The 19,320-nt window shown below is 39.3% G+C and overlaps 4 protein-coding genes across 4 annotated transcripts; 2 read left to right on the forward strand and 2 right to left on the reverse strand.

The window, feature by feature from the left end:
• Positions 1-2,056: 2,056 nt before the first annotated feature.
• On the forward strand, positions 2,057-3,010 carry EAF02_006811 (uncharacterized protein; the record flags this gene model as incomplete). Its single annotated transcript, XM_038902859.1, has 1 exon — positions 2,057-3,010. The coding sequence occupies one exon, from the start codon at positions 2,057-2,059 to the stop codon at positions 3,008-3,010; it is 954 nt and encodes a 317-aa protein (XP_038757180.1).
• Positions 3,011-3,576: 566 nt separating this feature from the next.
• On the reverse strand, positions 3,577-3,912 carry EAF02_006812 (uncharacterized protein; the record flags this gene model as incomplete). Its single annotated transcript, XM_038902860.1, has 1 exon — positions 3,577-3,912. The coding sequence occupies one exon, from the start codon at positions 3,910-3,912 to the stop codon at positions 3,577-3,579; it is 336 nt and encodes a 111-aa protein (XP_038757181.1).
• Positions 3,913-12,065: 8,153 nt separating this feature from the next.
• EAF02_006813 (uncharacterized protein) lies at positions 12,066-15,183 on the forward strand (the record flags this gene model as incomplete). Its single annotated transcript, XM_038902861.1, has 5 exons — positions 12,066-12,161; positions 12,402-12,601; positions 12,654-12,838; positions 12,893-13,095; positions 13,189-15,183. The coding sequence occupies 5 exons, from the start codon at positions 12,066-12,068 to the stop codon at positions 15,181-15,183; spliced, it is 2,679 nt and encodes an 892-aa protein (XP_038757182.1).
• Positions 15,184-18,188: 3,005 nt separating this feature from the next.
• Positions 18,189-19,100, reverse strand: EAF02_006814 (uncharacterized protein; the record flags this gene model as incomplete). The annotated part of the gene is made up of 1 exon (XM_038902862.1): positions 18,189-19,100. The coding sequence occupies one exon, from the start codon at positions 19,098-19,100 to the stop codon at positions 18,189-18,191; it is 912 nt and encodes a 303-aa protein (XP_038757183.1).
• Positions 19,101-19,320: the final 220 nt, after the last annotated feature.

Consider the following 19,320-nt stretch of genomic DNA (forward strand, 5'->3'; position numbering starts at 1 on the left):
TTTGGTATGCTATACTCCATCGGATAACCAACTCCTTTCCTATAGCTAATCACAAGTAGGAAATTACTCACTAATCATCTTCTTTACAGAAAAATATTCCTTGTAAATTTCATCTCTCGTGTCGTATCTACTTCATACACTCCATACATTCCACACCTAATAATCCATACAAACCTCCACGCCCTCCCCTTCCCCCCCCAAAACAGCATTCCCACCCAACACGCCCGAAAAACAATATTCCCCAATAAAAACCCAATAAAATTCCTAGTCTATATCGAATTATATATATATCATCATAAATGTCCATCTATCTCCATCTAACTCAATCACTATTCCCCGTATCATACTTCCCTAAGTTTATGTATGAAGAAAAGATGTTGTAGATATACTTTATGTTTAGATATATTCAGAAATAATGAACATTGTGTAGTGTAATGTATAATTTTTTTGTGTTCTTGGAGATAGAGTGAGTGTGAGTATAAGTGTGAGTATAAGTATGAACATGAAAATAAATGAATATTTCTACAACTCCTCTCTCTCCCTCTCTCTCCCTCTCTCTCCCTCTCTCTCCCTCTCTCTCCCTCTCTCTCCCTCTCTCTCCCTCTCTCTCCCTCTCTCTCCCTCTCTCTCCCAAAACACACCCCACGTTTGTAGAAGAGAGATTAACTCGTGCAGCTCTGCCCCTTCTTTGCAAATTGAAGAAGAAGAAGAAGAAGAAGAAGAAGAAGAAGAAGGAAGCGAAACAGGGAACTACAATACAATACAACCATATGAAATAAAATAAAATAAACACACCATACCGCAAATCATTTCAACCCCCCCCTCCCCCCAAATTTTCCCCCCAACCCCTCTACCGAGTATCCATCTCCCATCTCCCATCTCCCATCTCCACAGTATCAGTCAATTCCCAAGCAAATCAATCAACAAATATCGCCAATTTCCCAGAACATTTCCCAACTTCTCAGTTTCCCAATCTATAAGAAAAGAAAAGAGATATAATATAAAAGGAAAAAAAAGGGAGAAAAAAGGAAAATGAAAAAAGGAAAATGAAGTGGTACTAGAGTACAATTGTATTTGCATAGGCACCTAATAATACTCTGCGCGTGCGTGGGGTGAGTTGGGGTGTGAATCGAATATGTACTATTTGCTATTTGGAGTTTGAAGTTCGGGTTCGGAATTAGAATTCGGATTTGCATTTGCAGTACACAAAATGATATTTCAGATACGGAATTCAATTAAGATTAAGGAAAAGGTTCTACACAATTGATCTCTTGAAGAATAGTTAATATAGCCTGGAAAAGTGATGATGATTTAGGAAGGAAGATTTGGAGAGGTGCGTTGGTGGGATGGTGGGATGGAGGGATGGATAGATCGATAAATAAATGAATAAATAAATAAAATATATAAGATATAAAACATAAAGAAAGGATATTCGAAGGGGTGTGATCAGAGAGGAGTGAATGAATAAATGAGGGGAAATGGATGAGGGGATCATAGCTTCAAGTAAAGTAAGTGTTCAGGTAAAGTGTTCAGGAAATGGTTTACTATAGTACAGAGCGTAGAAGTGGGGATGGAAAAAGAGAGCGAGGGGAGGAAGGGATGTAGAGGGGAAGAGGAAGACTTGGAAGAGAAGAATATTTGGAAGAGAAGAATATATATATATATATATATATATATATCAATACTCTTAGCGAGGATGAAAATAATTATTGTGTAGAGATTAAGACTAAAAATGTAGAATACTACTTACATACATACATTCAAGAGCATTAATCGAATTGTATTTGCCCCACGTATATTCTGCGATATGTTTAATAAAAAGTTCATCGATCTTTCCCAAAGCGGAATACTGATGTACAAGTACGAAAAAGATCAATACTCCCCTTATTTATTTTCCCACATCAAATACTCCATCAATACTTATTGCTCACCCATTATTATAGTAGACATAATTACAGATCTATTATCGATCTATGGCCTTTCTACGCATTCTCCTAACTCGTACATCTTTTTTCGAAAAACGAATCCATCAACACCAGCGAAATCGAGAAGAGCCATGTCGAGGGATTCATCAAGCGAAGCGGATGATTCGCAACCTCCCAGCATCGTATATTCCCCTGCACTATCGTTCCACGAAGATAACTCACCGAATCCTAGTGATTCCGAAGGATATGATGGAGATGAGGAAGACACGGGAATCATGAGAGCGTATGTGAAGAAGAAAGATGCACCTGGAGCGCAGATGAAAAAGAAGGTACAGAAGGATTTGAAAAGAAAAAGGGAATTAAAAGAAATGCCAGAGGGCCGGTCGGAGTCAATTTATTCCATGGTGGAGGATGAATCAGCAGAGGATCAAGATACTCTAAATCAAAATGCTCCAAATCGAGCCAGTAGTGATTGCGCGGAGCATTATCAGGTGACTTGTGATGGAGTGGCAGTGAAAGTAGACAGACGATGGAGTGGTGTGGTCGACGGGAGATCAATACTTACCTCATCGCTCAATGAAGCCAACTTTAATGGGGGAATGATTGAACCAGTGTATGATCAGGTACTTCTAGAGCAAATGAATGAGGGGCGCCAAGATTATTCTTCAATACCAGATGGGAGAATATCAGAAGGAAGAAATGGCTCTGAGACCGCTCAAATTCCCTCGGAAACGGGCGAATATGATATAGCCTCGAACTCGGCCTCTTCAAGGGAAGATTTTGAATACACTCCGAGATCCGCGCCGATAAAAATACCAAAACCGGCAAATTTTCCATGTCGAGTTCCTCGATCAATTCTACACCATGATGATGTGGAACCGGTAAGAGCAAGGAATGGATGGGGCCAAGCCAAGTCACGCACTAATAGAATAAGTCCGGAGCAACCATCACGGGTTGATGCTTCGTTGTTTGGTCATGAGTTGGAGCCAAAATCAACGCCGCGTATTATGACTGAAGGACTTGGAGCGACAAAGGTATTATACGAGAAGCTGGAAGATATATCTTATAAACAGAAGAAGTCTTAGAAGGGTATAAAAAGCTCATGGATGGGACGCAGGGTGATGTAGAGAAGAATTGATAGAGGGAGATGAGAATACTTTGAGGAGTATAAAGCAAGCGAAATGGATACATTTGTGATATAGATAATGTCAGCGAAACATTGATAGACTTTTAGCTCTATGATAATGTATTACTTCTCACAGAGTTCAATGTGAGCCCTTGAAATGAGTATTCAATTCTACCCGGATGCCTGTGTCGCCTTCAAACATTGAAAGTATGTAATTGTTGGATTGTAGTTCAGAATATTAGAAATCATGATCATACATCTCCCGAGACTGGTTTAATGTTTGGATTGGCACAGCATCTCCGATAATCGCATACCCCTGACCTAGTCAAGGGATTGGAGAAGAATAAGATGGTGAAGTGAAAGACGACCTGCAAAGCTCGACTACTAACTCTCAGTTATAACCGAAGTACAGTACATTACTAAGTATGCTCTAAGATCCGAGGATTCCGGGTTGAACAATGAGAGTTTTCATATTCACAGCCCTCATGATCAAAATGGTTACCGCCACTAGACAGTAAGCCCTCTCTAGAGATCCATCGTGGCCCCCATCGGAATAAGCGGGAGTAACTTCTTCCAAGCTACATAGCCGAGTCGCTTGATTGCCTTGTCCGTGGAATGGGAGAATGCGAGTATCGATCGAATACTGGGTTGCCATGTATTAATCTGTATGCAGATGCCATTGCAATAAGAGTCGGGCCCCATTGTACGTATGCGCCAATTCCGAAGATTAGCCATACTCCCACGGGGAGCGGGAGAAAATCTGGAGTCCAGTTTATTGGTAAAGAGTACTACTGCTGGTTGTTCGGAAAGGCTTCTTCTTCGAGAACTCCGACGCTTACCATGGCCCATACCATGGCCCATGGGGAAAAATGATGGAGAAGGGGAGAAGGGGAGCAAGTGATTTCAAAGTAATCGGTCCGATGAGATATATAGTGGTATAAATTGACAAATTGGTAAGGATAGGAAGTAGCGTGGAGTCTAGGGAAGTGTGAACGGCGGGGTCGGGTATCGGTGTAGATGGTTACGAGGCTTCCGTACCTAGATAGGTAGGTATACTACGTAGGGACTTTGTAGTGTTGTTGGCGTTTGACACACGGCTCGATCCATCATCCATGATTTTGTGGCTGGACAGGTTCGGGGAAAGCTTGGAAAGCTTGGCGAGAGATGGGATGGCGAAGAAAAAGAGAAAGAAAACGACAGGAAGGCGGGGCGGAAATGTCGTTCCTAGACTCTTAGTGGACATGTGAGATATTACCGATCGGAAGTGCCATTCTTGGATGGTGTTGGGAGTCGCTTGGTAAGAGTTTTGCGAGTGAGTTGTTTGTTTGTCTCTGCGGAAGGTTTTGGTTGATGAAAATGGGGATGAACCGATGATCAACCGCAGATTCTAGAACTTCTTCAAGTGCCCCTGTTGATCTGACTGGGTCTCAGTCCGACATGGTGACATTATGATGATGGTGATGATGGTGATGATGGTGGTGATGGTGGTGATGATGGTGATGATGGTGGTGATGATGGTGATGATGATGTTGATGATGTTGATGATGATTAGAGATTCCCATCATTTCGAATTGCCTTGTCTGTTATTCCCACTCAACAGACTCACTCAACGATCTTCCTGGTATCCCGTCAGACATGATCCCATCCTTTCTATTATTCATTTATTAATTTATCCACTCATTCATTTATTCCAATATTAAATACAACTTGAGCCACCTTGTGAAGGCAAAGTCTTTCTCTTCCCAAGACCAGAAGGAGAAAAAATGAAACAAAAAATAAAAGTCAATTTAGATTCCGAAGTGGAGTATTCATGATTCGATCATCACTTGACAGGCAAATATCCACGTACCAAGTATGTGTCTAATGAATTCCCCGCCTTTTCCCCCAAGTTCCGATGAAATTCCGATTATGGGTCTCTGGATATATATGGGTCCGCGCGGGTCACCACATTTTTCAAAGTTTGTGGGGTTTGCGGAGGTCAACATGCATGGATGGGTCCCTACCGTTGTAACAATTGTGTGAGGATTCATAATAAGTCCACTAAATCACTTATTAATATCTTACTAAATAAGAGATATCTTGATGACTAATACACATATAATATGATCTTATATTATAAAATCATATTATCATATAGTTGTATAATAGTATCTCTTATCAAATTGATTTATAATGGAATAGAATGAAATGGAACTAGATGGAAGTATACAGGAAATATCGCTAAATTGATTGGTTGTACTTTCTTTTTATTATCTAAAATGATTCTATAAGATACGATTTAAATCGATCTTATTTATAAGCATAGAATATACTAGAATTTCATTATAAACTATATAAACCTAGAATATTCTTTAAAGAAAATCTAGGAAAAAGCAAGCAATTCATCTCATCTCAGCCTAGCTCTTCTAAATTGACTTCAATTCAACTCTTATTCTATATATTCGATTTATCCCTCAAGCTTAAACTGACTAGATCTTCCACTATCATTATAATAATACTATTCCTTATTATTATAAAAGCTAACCTCCAAGAGGTTATGAGCCCGGCTAGTCTAAACTAGCTTAAAAAGGGAATTAGCTTGATTTAAGGCTGTATATCATATATATACCGCTATTGAGCTGTCGAATATCGAATTTTCGAATCAATTCAATCGAATTCATATCGAAAAACACTACATATAGACCCTGAGGCCTGCGTCCCTGAAGCTAAACCTAATTGAGCGTATAAAATTAGGTCCCTAGACGATATATTTATGCTATATTGCTACCCATAGCGGGTGATATATCAATATTCTTCATACCAAGGTGCCCTAGCTTATTTAGTCTTTATTTTATACCAAATAAGATAAAGATCTAATTTAAGAGGTGGCTGGTCTATTCGATCCTCGAGACTAAAATCGATTTTAAATCGATTTATTCACCTGATCCATTCAAGCCCTGAAACTAGCTAAATATTTAGACTAGTATTTAACCAGTATATAAGACCAATTAGTCTATAAAGGACTTAAAATGGCTCCTGGTATTAATTTTAAATCTGATCCTCTAAAAGGCAGATCTAATTATATTGAATGGATTAACCGAGCTAAGCTCTTTCTGGAAATAAATGGCTTTATGCCATATATCGACGGTACAGAAGTTCCACCCAATAAAAGTCTATATATAGACAAATCAGGAGAGCCTATTTCACCTGAATTAGCCATAAAATATAATGAAAGGCTTTCAGAATATCAGAGAAACGAAAGAAAGGCACTAGGAGCTATTAAATCTATAATTAGCTTCGAATTAGTCGAAAGATTCAAGAATAAAACTTCGGCTAAAAGCCTATGGGACTCCATTAATAAGATGTTTGGAGAGTCTTCCATCGAATTAATGGGAAGATACCTAAATAGGCTAATAGAATCTAATTATACTAGCTCAGAAGGAATGGACGAATATACTAATTCGATCCAATCATCGTATAATTACCTAAAATCGATGAATTTCGACATTCCGGATGCCTTTATAGTATGGTTTCTTTTTAGAGGCCTACCTAGCTCTTTCGACAGCTTTGCCTCTCGAAAATACGAAGAACTAGCTAAAAATACGGCTAGTATTGATCTGGATAAGCTCTTTTCGGAGCTAATATCCGAAGAGGCTAGAATGCGATCTAATATCGACCTAAATGCTAATAAAACAAGCTTTAATAAAGCTCCCTATTGCAAGCATTGCTCTAAAAAGGGGCATTTAGAGTCGAAATGCTTCATAAAATACCCTGAATTAAAGACTAATAAAGGGGATAATAAGAGGCATTTTAAGTCGAATCCGAATAGAAATTCGAATAAAAATTCGAATAAAGATTCGAATAAAGATTCGAATAAACCCATCTCTAGCAAGCAACTAATGGCTGTAGACCATTATATAGGCTTAGCTAATCAATCTCTTGGATCTAAATATAAATTTATATTAGATTCGGGTGCTACAGAGCATTATTCACCCAATAGGGAATGGTTTATAAATTATAAGCCATTAAACAATCATTCCATCACTGTAGCTAATGGGGAGAAGCTTCGTATTAATGGTATAGGAGATATTCCTATTCTAATTAATAATAAATCAGAGGTGCTACTGCAGGGGGTGTATTATATTCCCATATAGCCTCCAATCTTATCAGTTCGAATAAATAGCCCAAAAAGGGTGGGCTAGTCACATTGTTCCCCCGGGAAATAAGATCGATATTATTCATAAAGAGGCTAATATACGAACTACAGCTCCCTGGCTAATTGATGCATATTACCTTAATTTTAAGGTGGATTCTAAATGTCTTAAAAGCATCAATACCCCTGAAATAGAAGAGGAATCAACTCAAGAATCGAATTTATTATTAAATAAAGTCGATCTCAACCTAATCCATAAAAGATTAGGTCATATAAATAAGGATTATATTATTAATCCTTGAATATCCAATCAGATGTAGCTAAATCTGATTTAGAGGCATGTGAATCATGCAAATTCGGCAAATTCCACCAGAAAATAAGCAAGGACCCTCGGAAATCCCTGAAATAAGCTCTAAATTCGAAAATTCAGCCTAGATATAGCTGGACCATTTCGAACTACAGGGATTAAAGGTGAAAAATACTTTCTAGCATTCACCGATTGGGCCACTAGAGCTATTTGGGTATATCCCATTAAATTTAAATCCCAGGCCTATGATATTCTAATAGAATTCTACAATCTAATTAGAAATCAGTTTAATATTAGTATTAAAATACTAAGATTAGACAATGCTCTTGAATTCCTTTCGAATAAATGGTCGAATTTTATTCGAAATCACGGGATTATATGCGAATATATTAGCCCGTACGCTCATTCCCAGAATGGAATAGCCGAGATACTAAACAGATATATAGTTGAAAGACTAATCTGTTTAATTAAAGAGAAAGAGATTCCACTCTATTTATGGCCATACCTAGTTAAAGCCATCGCTCATATCAAGAATAGAACATATAATAGTTCTATTAATACTTCACCATTCGAATTAATATATAATAAGAAGCCCGATCTAAGCTACATTAGAATCCTAGGCTCTCTTACTTATATTATTAATAATAAAGAAATTCGCAATGGAAAACTGGATTCTAGAGCTCGGAAAGGCATACTAGTAGGCTTTGATTCGTCTAACAATTATTTGGTCTATATTCCAGCCAATAAGAGAGTGATTAGCTCGAGAGATGTCGATATTCAAGAAGATCTTATATATTCTAATGAATATAAAAACCAAGATCTAAAGCTATTGGAAGAAGAAGACCTCGAATTTCAACCTATTCAAGATAATATAGAGGATGAAGACACCACTAGCACCAATAGGTATCAAGCTAATCCCGAAATGGACGAAAACAGCGAAAGTGACGGAACAATCGACTGTATAGAGGTCGATCCCGGTGAGCCTACGCCCGGTGAACCTACGCTTGATGAGCCAATAGAACCTACTATACGGCAATCTAAGCGTATAAGAGGTCTAATTCCTGATAATAAAGGCCTTGCTGACGATGGAAAACACGTGATTTCCTATTATGGACTTGCCTTTTCCGGGTACTTCAATTCAATCAATAAGGGGGTGAATATCGAAATAGATCAACAAGATCTTCAATTAGCTTTCGATACCAGGCTTAAAAATAATAAAAAGATTATTATTAATAAGCCAGATCGCGTATTGATTGAACCTAAGTCCTATAAAGAAGCTATTAGCTCTTCGGAAAAGGAATACTGGCTAAAAGCTATGGAATACGAAATAAACACCCTTGAATCCAACAGAACTTGGGATATTATTGATAATCCTAATAATAAAACCCTAAGGACTAGATGGGTATATAAAATAAAGGATTCAGGTGAATTCATTGAATTCAAAGCTAGATTCGTCGCTAAAGGATTCGAACAGCTATATGGATTAGACTATATTGATACGCATGCATCGGTAGTTAAATCGATGGTATGGAAGCTCTTATTCGTATTAGCTCTTCAAAACGATTGGCTAATTCATAAAATCGACATGGTGCTAGCGTTTGCACAAGGCAATATCGATACACCACTCTTATTAAGTCCACCAGAAGGATTTAGCGAACTAAAGAATAAAGCTTTAAAGCTAAATAAAGCTTTATATGGCCTAAAACAGTCGGCCAGGATATGGTATCATACCCTAAAAGACGTATTAAATAAATTAGGCTTTATAAACCTAATCTCCAAGGAATGCATTTTTATTAATAAAAATAAGAATGTGATTCTAAGTGTATACGTCGACGATATTGCTATAATAGCCCCAAATCAAGAGATTATTAATGAATTTATTAATAATCTAAAGGAATACTTCGATCTAAAAGATCTAGGTCCTATAAAGGACTATCTAGGCATTCAAATCGAAAGGACTAGCAATACACTAAAAGCTACACCAATCAGAGTACACTAAAAAGGTGCTGGCTAGGTTCAATATGCTAGATTCCAATCCTGTTTCTACTCCAATGGACCCGAAAATAAAGCTAATTCATAATAAAGAGAAAGCTAATAATGATGATATTAAACTATATCAAGAAATTATAGGCTCCTTATTATACTTAGCTCTCGGAACTAGACTAGATATAGTATTTTCCATATCTAGATTAGCTAGTTTCTCTTCCAATCCTAGTGCAGAACATATTCAAGCCACTAAAAGAGTACTGAGATACTTGAAAGGAACTATAAATAAGGGTACAAGTTATAATAAAATTAAAAACCCTTATATTCAAGGATTCTGCGACGCCGACTATGGAGGGGAGATCAATACGTATAAATCCACTAGCGGATACGTATTTATGCTAGGGAATGGGCCTATTAGTTGGAAATCTAAACTACAGCCGGTAGTAGCCCTTTCTACAGCCGAATCTGAATTCATTGCTATAAACCTAGCTGCTAAAGAGGCTGTTTATATTAAAAAGCTACTATTAGAGCTTATCTATATAAGCAAAATAAATTTCCTCTATACACGGATAATCAGGGCCGCACTAGCGCTTGCTAAGAACCCTATATTCCACGAAAGAAGCAAGCATATAGCAATCAGATTCTACTATATTAGAGATATTATTAAATCAGGGGATTTAGACCTAATTTATATATCTACTAATGAACAGAAAGCTGATGGGCTTACTAAACCATTAGCTCGAATCAAATTGATCGAATTCACGAATCAGATCAATCTGAATTAAGATATATAATAAGATTGATTTAATGCACCTATTAAGGGGGTGTGTGAGGATTCATAATAAGTCCACTAAATCACTTATTAATATCTTACTAAATAAGAGATATCTTGATGACTAATACACATATAATATGATCTTATATTATAAAATCATATTATCATATAGTTGTATAATAGTATCTCTTATCAAATTGATTTATAATGGAATAGAATGAAATGGAACTAGATGGAAGTATACAGGAAATATCGCTAAATTGATTGGTTGTACTTTCTTTTTATTATCTAAAATGATTCTATAAGATACGATTTAAATCGATCTTATTTATAAGCATAGAATATACTAGAATTTCATTATAAACTATATAAACCTAGAATATTCTTTAAAGAAAATCTAGGAAAAAGCAAGCAATTCATCTCATCTCAGCCTAGCTCTTCTAAATTGACTTCAATTCAACTCTTATTCTATATATTCGATTTATCCCTCAAGCTTAAACTGACTAGATCTTCCACTATCATTATAATAATACTATTCCTTATTATTATAAAAGCTAACCTCCAAGAAATTGAATATGGATTTGATGGAGTTGGATCTGTGAGATGGTGTATCATATGTGATTTTTGCCACGAGACGCATGACTTCTAGAGAGAGAGAGGACGAGAGTGTGCGAGAGTGTGCGAGAGTAACGAGAGTAACGAGAGAGACATATGATGTGATTGATGATCAAGACATCCAAGCGACCAATATCTGAGAGTTCACCATTTGTTCAGATCTCTCATATGGGCGGATAGAAATTGCCGGGTAGGCTGAGCTCTTGGAAGTTGAGTCTTTGCCAATTGATCTCTGAGAATCCTTCATCCATGCTTGTCATATTATTATCATCATCATTGATGCATGTCAGCTTGGAAATGACGTTTGCTTGTTGGTAGGTTGGTTTCTGTATGATTCGCCGTTGTATTTGGTATAGCAAAAATAACAATAACAATATCAACAATGATAACAACAACAACAATATCACTAATCGAGATGTGATACTATGAAAGAGTTCAAAACAGTATTGACAGTCTCAGAATAACTAAGCACAACCTATGACATATAACTTTGACCATAAACTTCCATACAAGACGCGATACGACTGATAGAATTTTATATGATATACACACTGGCATGCTAGGTACCAGGTAGGTAATAAGCTCGTACATATTGACCCAACATATCTAGAAGTCTTCAGGAACTTTATTCGCATGAAGATCTTTCGCCTCTTTCATCCAACCAATATCAATCGGAGAGCCAAACTTCATGCACGTCGTCTGATAGTCTATGATAGTCTACCACTCGAGCCACCATGATAACTTCGACCAGGGAGCTAACTTTTTAGACTTTGGTTTGCCGATATACTGGAGAAGCTCAACATTTCTTTTGCACGATCGACTTATCGACATGTGCCTAGTATGTACTCAGTATGTACTCAGTATGTACCTAGTATGTACCCAGCATGCTCGCACTCCGTACGTATGAGACCCCATCTTTGAATGATCAATCAATCATTGATTGATGCATCTCAAGCTCAAGACCCAAGAGAAGATGGGAACGAACGTGTAGACTCCACAGACACACATACCTACCAACCTTATTATTAGCTACCCTTGGTATATAAAGTATCTTGCCATCCCACGATCTCTCTCTTTCTTCCGAGATCAGTACCTTCAAATCATCTCAATTCATTTGAGACTGTACCTGCCGACTTCTTCCTCAATTCCTTTTAATTGTAATCCAATCACCATTCAATTGGCGGTGACTCCTTTTCAAAATGAGATATTCACTCGTGGTTGCTGGGTTACTGGCCGCAGCCTCTCCCAGTCAACAAGAAAGTACTTTGCATCGCGGTACCAAACAATCCCGTCAAGTTTGTACTCCCATTTCCTTTACCCGTCCATCTACCCTTTCTTCCACAAACCATCTTCCTCTCAATGCACAGAATCCCAAACCACTCGTTCTTTTGGATTCCCGCTCTTCATGATTACAATCATTTTATAATTCACAACCACATCATCCAAACCTCACCATGAAGAGTTTATTAGATCTCGTTCTTGTTCTGTCGGGGATCATCACAGGAGATAGAAAATTGCTAACTCTGGGTACACAGTCGTCAAATTCTACATATCCCGGTGCCGTCGATCCTGCTACTGACTCCGGTGCGGTATTCGGTCAAACCAGTGACCCCTTCTACCCTTCACCATGGATGAACCCAAATACCGGCGGGTGGGAAGATGCTTACGTCAAGGCGAAGGATTTTGTTTCCCAGCTCACGTTGTTGGAAAAGGTTAATTTGACTACTGGTATTGGGTAAGTTTTGTTGACATTCACCTTGGTAAATTTTTAACTAATGGTCATTCAGATGGGAAGGTGAACAATGTGTTGGTCAAGCAGGATCAGTTCCTCGTCTCGGTCTCCGATCGATGTGTATGCAAGATTCTCCAGTTGGTGTTCGTAATACCGATTTTAACTCGGTCTTCTCGAGTGGTCAATCTGTTGCAGCCACTTTTGATCGTGGTTTGATGTATGCCCGAGGATATGCTATGGGTAAGTTTTAATTTACTCCGATTGATTCTTACATCTGACTAATCAATTTTATAGGCCAAGAACATAAAGCAAAGGGTGTAACTGTGCAACTCGGTCCAGTTGCAGGTCCTCTTGGTCGTGCTCCACAAGGTGGACGTAACTGGGAAGGATTCAGTCCAGATCCTGTCTTGACAGGTATTGGAATTGCTGAAACCATCAAAGGTATTCAAGACGCCGGTATCATTGCTTGTGCTAAGCATTTCATCGGTAACGAACAGGTATGTAATTTCTTAGTTTCCAAGTATCAACACACAGGATACTTTTAGTTCCCCCATGATCCACCACTACTTTGATAACTTACATATTCTCAGGAACATTTCCGTCAGTCTGGTGAATCACAAGGCTTCGGCTTCAACATTACGGAATCCAGTTCATCCAACATTGACGATGTAACCATGCACGAGACATACCTCTGGCCATTTGCAGACGCAGTTCGCGCTGGTGTTGGTTCCATTATGTGTTCTTACAACCAAGTCAACAACTCCTATGCTTGTCAAAACTCCAAGATGCTCAACAACTTGCTAAAGGATGAGCTCGGATTCCAAGGTTTCGTCATGACTGATTGGCAAGCTCAACACACCGGAGCAGCTTCCGCCGTAGCTGGATTGGACATGACCATGCCTGGTGATACCCTCTTCAAAAGCGGAGAAAGTTTCTGGGGAACCAACCTTACATTGGCAGTCATCAACGGAACCGTTCCAGAATGGAGAATTGACGACATGGCAATGAGAATTATGGCTGCTTACTTCAAGGTTGGCTTAACCCTTGACGAGCCAGAAATTAACTTCTCTTCATGGACTCTCGATACATACGGACCACTCCACTACATAGCTGGAAAGAATGTTCAACAAATTAACTGGCACGTCGATGTTAGAGGAGACCATGCAAAGTTGATCAGAGATATTGGAGCTCGATCAACAGTCCTCTTGAAGAACACCAACAACGCACTTCCTCTTTCCAAGCCCAAATTCCTCGCTGTCATTGGAGAGGATGCTGGACCAAGTCCTTACGGACCTAACGGATGCGCTGACAGAGGTTGTGATAACGGCACTCTTGGCATGGCTTGGGGTTCTGGTTCTTCCAATTTCCCTTACCTTGTCACTCCAGACACTGCTCTTCAAAACCAAGCCATTGCTGATGGCACTGTTTACCAGAGCATCTTGGATAACTATGCTACATCCCAAATTGAAGAACTTGTTAGTCAAGAAGTCACCGCCATTGTTTTCGTCAACGCCAATTCCGGAGAAGGATATATCAGTGTGGATGGAAACATCGGTGATCGTAACAACCTTACTCTTTGGAACTCTGGTGATGCATTGATTAAAAACGTCTCTGCTCTTTGCAACAACACTATCGTCGTTATCCACTCCACCGGACCCACTTTGGTTGGTGATTGGTATGACAACGAGAACATCACCGCAATCTTGTGGGCTGGTGTACCAGGACAAGAAAGTGGAAACAGTATCACCGATGTTCTATATGGAAAGGTTAACCCTGCTGCCCGTACACCATTCACATGGGGACCAACCAGAGAAAGTTATGGTACTGATATTCTCTACGAGCCAAACAACGGCGAGGCTGCACCACAACTCGATTTCACCGAAGGAAACTTCATTGACTATCGTGCTTTTGATGCTCAAGGCATCGAACCAATCTATGAGTTTGGTTTTGGTCTCTCATACACCACATTCAACTACTCTGGTCTTACTGTCACCAAGAATGCCAATGCAAGCAGCACCTACACTCCATCCTCTGGATTGACTCAAGCTGCTCCATCTTTTGGAAACTTCTCTACAGACCTCAATGATTACATCTTCCCCAACGGTTCATTCCCATATGTCTATCATTACATTTACCCATACCTCAACACCAGCGATGCCGCTGCCGCATCTGCGGATCCAAAGTACGGACAAAATGCCTCCGAGTTCCTCCCACCAAAGGCACTTGATGGATCTGCTCAACCTATCCTCGCAGCAGGTGGTGCACCAGGAGGTAACCCAGCACTTTACGATGTTCTCTACACCGTTACTGCACAAATCCAAAACTCTGGTGAAGTCGATGGGGAAGAAGTTCCCCAACTCTATGTTAAACTCGGTGGACCCAATGATCCTCTCATCGTATTGAGAGGTTTTGAAAGACTCTCCATTCCAGCAGGAAACACTACTACTTTCACTGCTGATTTGACCAGAAGAGACTTGAGCAACTGGGATACAGTCGCACAAAACTGGTTCATTAGCAACTACACTAAAACAGTTTATGTTGGTTCCAGTTCCAGAAACTTACCATTGAGTCAGGATTTGGCTTAAGAGGGGGTGATTGTATAGGATGGGATGGAGTGGGTCATGATGAACCAGATTTAATACATAATGACGGGGTGTGGAAAATGAATGGCAGGATGGCCTGTTGGGTATGGCTACGTACATATTTTATGAAGTTATGAAATGATACATATGACATGGATATATATTTTGAGATGGCTTTGTGACTTGACGAAAATGATGATAGAAATTGTGTATCAAAGAGGGAAATGAATATACTTGGTAGTAGTTATAATTGGCTTTTGGTATAGATGGACGTAGAAAATTGAGTTGTGTTCTATGTTTGACAGATAATATGTTGGTAGATGAGTTGAAAGAAATGGAACTCGTAAATGAATATGTAACTCTATGTGGTGTTATGAACTCAGAGCGGCGTGTTTGAGTATAATGCGAAAGGGTAGGTAGGTAGGCGCTTGCTTGGTAAGTAGGTAAATTGGAGATGTGGAATGGGAATCTTGCTGGGGATTTTTTTAATTTTTTTTTTGGATGGATGGATGGATAAATGTATTTGGTATTTGATATTTTGGTGTAGATTTTTGGAGATTGGGGTTTGGAGTTTTGAAGATTGGGGTTTGGAGATTGGAGTTTGAAGTTTGAATTTGGAGATTGGATTTGGAGTTTTGAAGATTGGGGTTTAGAGATTGGAGATTGAAGTTGAAGTTGAATTTGGAGATTGGATTTGGAGATTGAATTGGAGTTTTGAAGATTGGGTTTTATTGTAAGAGATGAAGAGATGGAGAGATAGATAAAGAACTCAACCAGCTGGGATTTTTTTCTTGGTAAGTGAGAGATGGAGAGATGGAGTTATTGGTGTGCTTTAATATATCTAGGTATAATATACATTTCTGGGTAGGTACTTGGGTATTTGGGTATTGTTTTCTGGAAATTTGAGTTCTGAGTGTTTGTTGGGGTGGGGAGGGGAAGGGGGAGGGTGTGGATTTGGATTTGGATTCGGGGTTTGTAAAGGTTGTAGAGTTGTGATTTTTATTTATTATGTTTGTTATATTGGTTGTGAGATATGGTTTTTGATTTGCTTGCTTGAGTTTGATTATTGGTGAGGGTGAGGGTGAGGGTGAGAGTGAGGATTTCTTGATTGGTGAGTTTTGTTTTGCTTTTTTCTTGGGGGGGGAGAGGGAGGGGAGAAGAAATTTGTGAAAGAGCTTGGTATGAATGAGATGGAATGAGATGGAATGAGATAAGGGGTTCGGATTTCTCTATTTCCTTCTGTGTTACTCTAGTTTGATCCTTTTTGGAGGGAGAAAAGAAGGGGGAGGAAGAGGGAATTATATAGACATATAGGGAATTTGGATATTTTGAAATTGTGGGATTAGGGAGTTTATTGACAAGGAGATGAATACTTTTGGGATGAGGGAGAGAGATGGGGATTAGGAAGATATTGAAGAGAAGTTTCTTAAGTATATACTGCGTTATATGGGAGCAGAACAGGAGATATATTTCAGACTCTGAAGAGACCAAGAGTGAGATTTGGAGGGGTGGAGATGGAGAATTAGTCGGATGATTGGATGGATGCAGGTTTGATGGAGGGTACGGGTAGAGAGTCTATGAGTAAGAGAGATAGAGAGAAGTTACAATAGAGATAATGATCGGGGATTGAGTTCTTCCCAGGAGAGAGGAATCAGAATTATGTTTGGCTGTGTAAAGCTTTTAGTAGGAGAAGAAGGAAAGGAGAGGGGAGTATAATTTTACATTCGATGGCTAAATATATAGATAGAAGACGAAACCGATACTTTTCATGGAGGATAGTATAATTATTCATTTCTCAATAACAGTAGATGAGAATAAAGATTCCCTAATATCCGGATCTTATGAGTGAGGATTTCAACGTCTTGGATTAATCTCGTTTTTTTATTCTTTTTTTTTGGCGTGATCGAGAGTCTAGAGTCTGTGGATTTGTTGCGGAGATCAAATTCAAGGAATGGAATGGATATGTGTGTTTGGGTTTGGATTTATCAGAGGGTTGATTGTTGAGTGCTTGTGGGTTGAGTTGTGGAGTGAGAGAGTGAGAGCGTGAAGGAGTGAAAGACTCTTAATCACCTCAAATATAAATGACATTCCATGATATCTCACAAGAAACTCAAATTTGAATAGCTATCCCTCACACACCGTAGAAATATTATATCCTATATCATATATTAGAACTAATGCCCATCCATGAATATTCACATCGACATCCCATCTCGATTCATCTGCCCTCAGTATTCATCACACCTCTACAAATCCAATGGAATAATCAACACCAAAACTCGGGATTTGACATCGTGGTCTGATGAAAATCAAATCAAGAGGTTTGTGAATACATACTAGGTGCTAGGTATATTCATTTCTTATCCTGGTATCTGATATTTGCAATCTGGTTATTTACTATTTATTAAATGACTGATCTTGATGATACTATAACATCTTCATGGATTCGTGGATATTGTATTGATTGGATTATCATATATGTATGTATGTAGTATGAAGTAAAACGAAGGAGGAAATTTAACCATTTGATAAAAAACAGTCTGATATTAGATTACATCTTGGGTGGTGAGGATTGTGGATACTAGATATGCATTTTTTGACTTTATATATATCACTGACGCATTCAAGTAAGTAGATGGATGTATCATTGTGTATCTTTTCAACGATGAATAATTAGAATTAAGCTACAAAAGTACAAGAAGAAGTAATCTCTAGGCAAGAAAACGAATGGTTAAGAATGACACGAGAAACAAAACCCATCCGCAGCATACACTCCAGTGTTCCTCTTCATATTCCCAACTCAATCGCTAGAACATTTGTCCGTTTCCGATTCCTATTGTAGTCTTACCTCTATCCTCCTATGCCCACGTTATCAATAAACAATGTTTCTTCCGACTCCGATGCTCAAGTGATGCCTTCCAGGCGCGTACAAATATAAATCATCATCAAGCATGTCAACTCTGGCTTGCATCTAGATCCATCTTCAAACGATTCCTCAATCTTCATCTTCATGAACTATGATCTTTGGATGACTGATTAGCGACATCAATATTCGGCGACTCATCAACTGCATTGCTAGAAGCCCCCTCAACTCCAGCATTGCTAGTAGTGCCACTTTGCGTATTCAAATCACCATAACTAGGTAATTCATCCAGTCCACCACTATTCAAACATCTCGCTGCTCCTCCAGTAGCAAGCTGAATTGTGACGCCATGCGTCGTCGAATCTCCATAACTCGGCAACTGATCTTCACTTGCATTTCCAGCGAGCCCCTCCCCACGAGCTCTCGTTTCACTAGGACCAGACACATTGCTCGAGCTTCCTACCACTTCCCGATTTTCCTCTCTCTCACTCCACAACATTCTTTTCTTCCTCGATATCTTATCCAACTCCAAAGAAAAGAAACTTATCGCCCGTGTGTTGTCTACTCGTCTCGCAACCTCAATCTGTTCTTTGAGATCTTTTTCTTCCCGTTCCAATCGACAATACCTCTTCCACTCCTCAAACCAAAAACACAAGAGTGCCACGACCAATTTCTGACCACTGATCGAAAGACTCGTAGAAGCAAGCTGATGCGGGAAGTTCTTGGTAATCGCGGCCGTTTTGACCGGATGCTCATCTTCCATGCTGTGTCTCGGGGCCAACATCCCAGGTTCAAGAGCAGTGGGTGCCTCTAATATGATACCGTGTTTGACAAGAGCTTTCTGGATCTCCACACTGGAACTTTCCATATCGACAATGTCGGTTACCATAAAAGCTCGCTCGCCGAGATACATGGGGTGCGGAAGACGTCGTTGATATTTGATGAGAGCATCGGCTTGAGCGGGAGTGAGAGAGACATCGGTGAAGGGGTGAGCTTCGGAGAAGACATTGCCGACGGCATGGAGGAAGGCCCCGGAGAGTCTGCGGACGCGTTCCATGATCGCTGAGGGCCTTGGTATCACCACACTATTGTAGAAATTTCTCGTGGCTGATTGGATGATATTTGGTAGGTATGATAAGATGAGATGAGATGATGTCCTGATGTGAATGCAAGGTACTATGGCTTGCCCTTGTTCCGCATATAATATTGAGACTGGGATGATTTGAATCTGATCATGGAAGGTGCTCACGAACAAAAAGGCAAGTTATCCACGAATG

This window comes from Botrytis sinoallii (assembly GCF_014898435.1).
Source record: "Botrytis sinoallii strain Bc 23 chromosome Unknown BSIN_011, whole genome shotgun sequence".
Taxonomy (NCBI): Eukaryota; Fungi; Ascomycota; class Leotiomycetes; order Helotiales; family Sclerotiniaceae; genus Botrytis; species Botrytis sinoallii.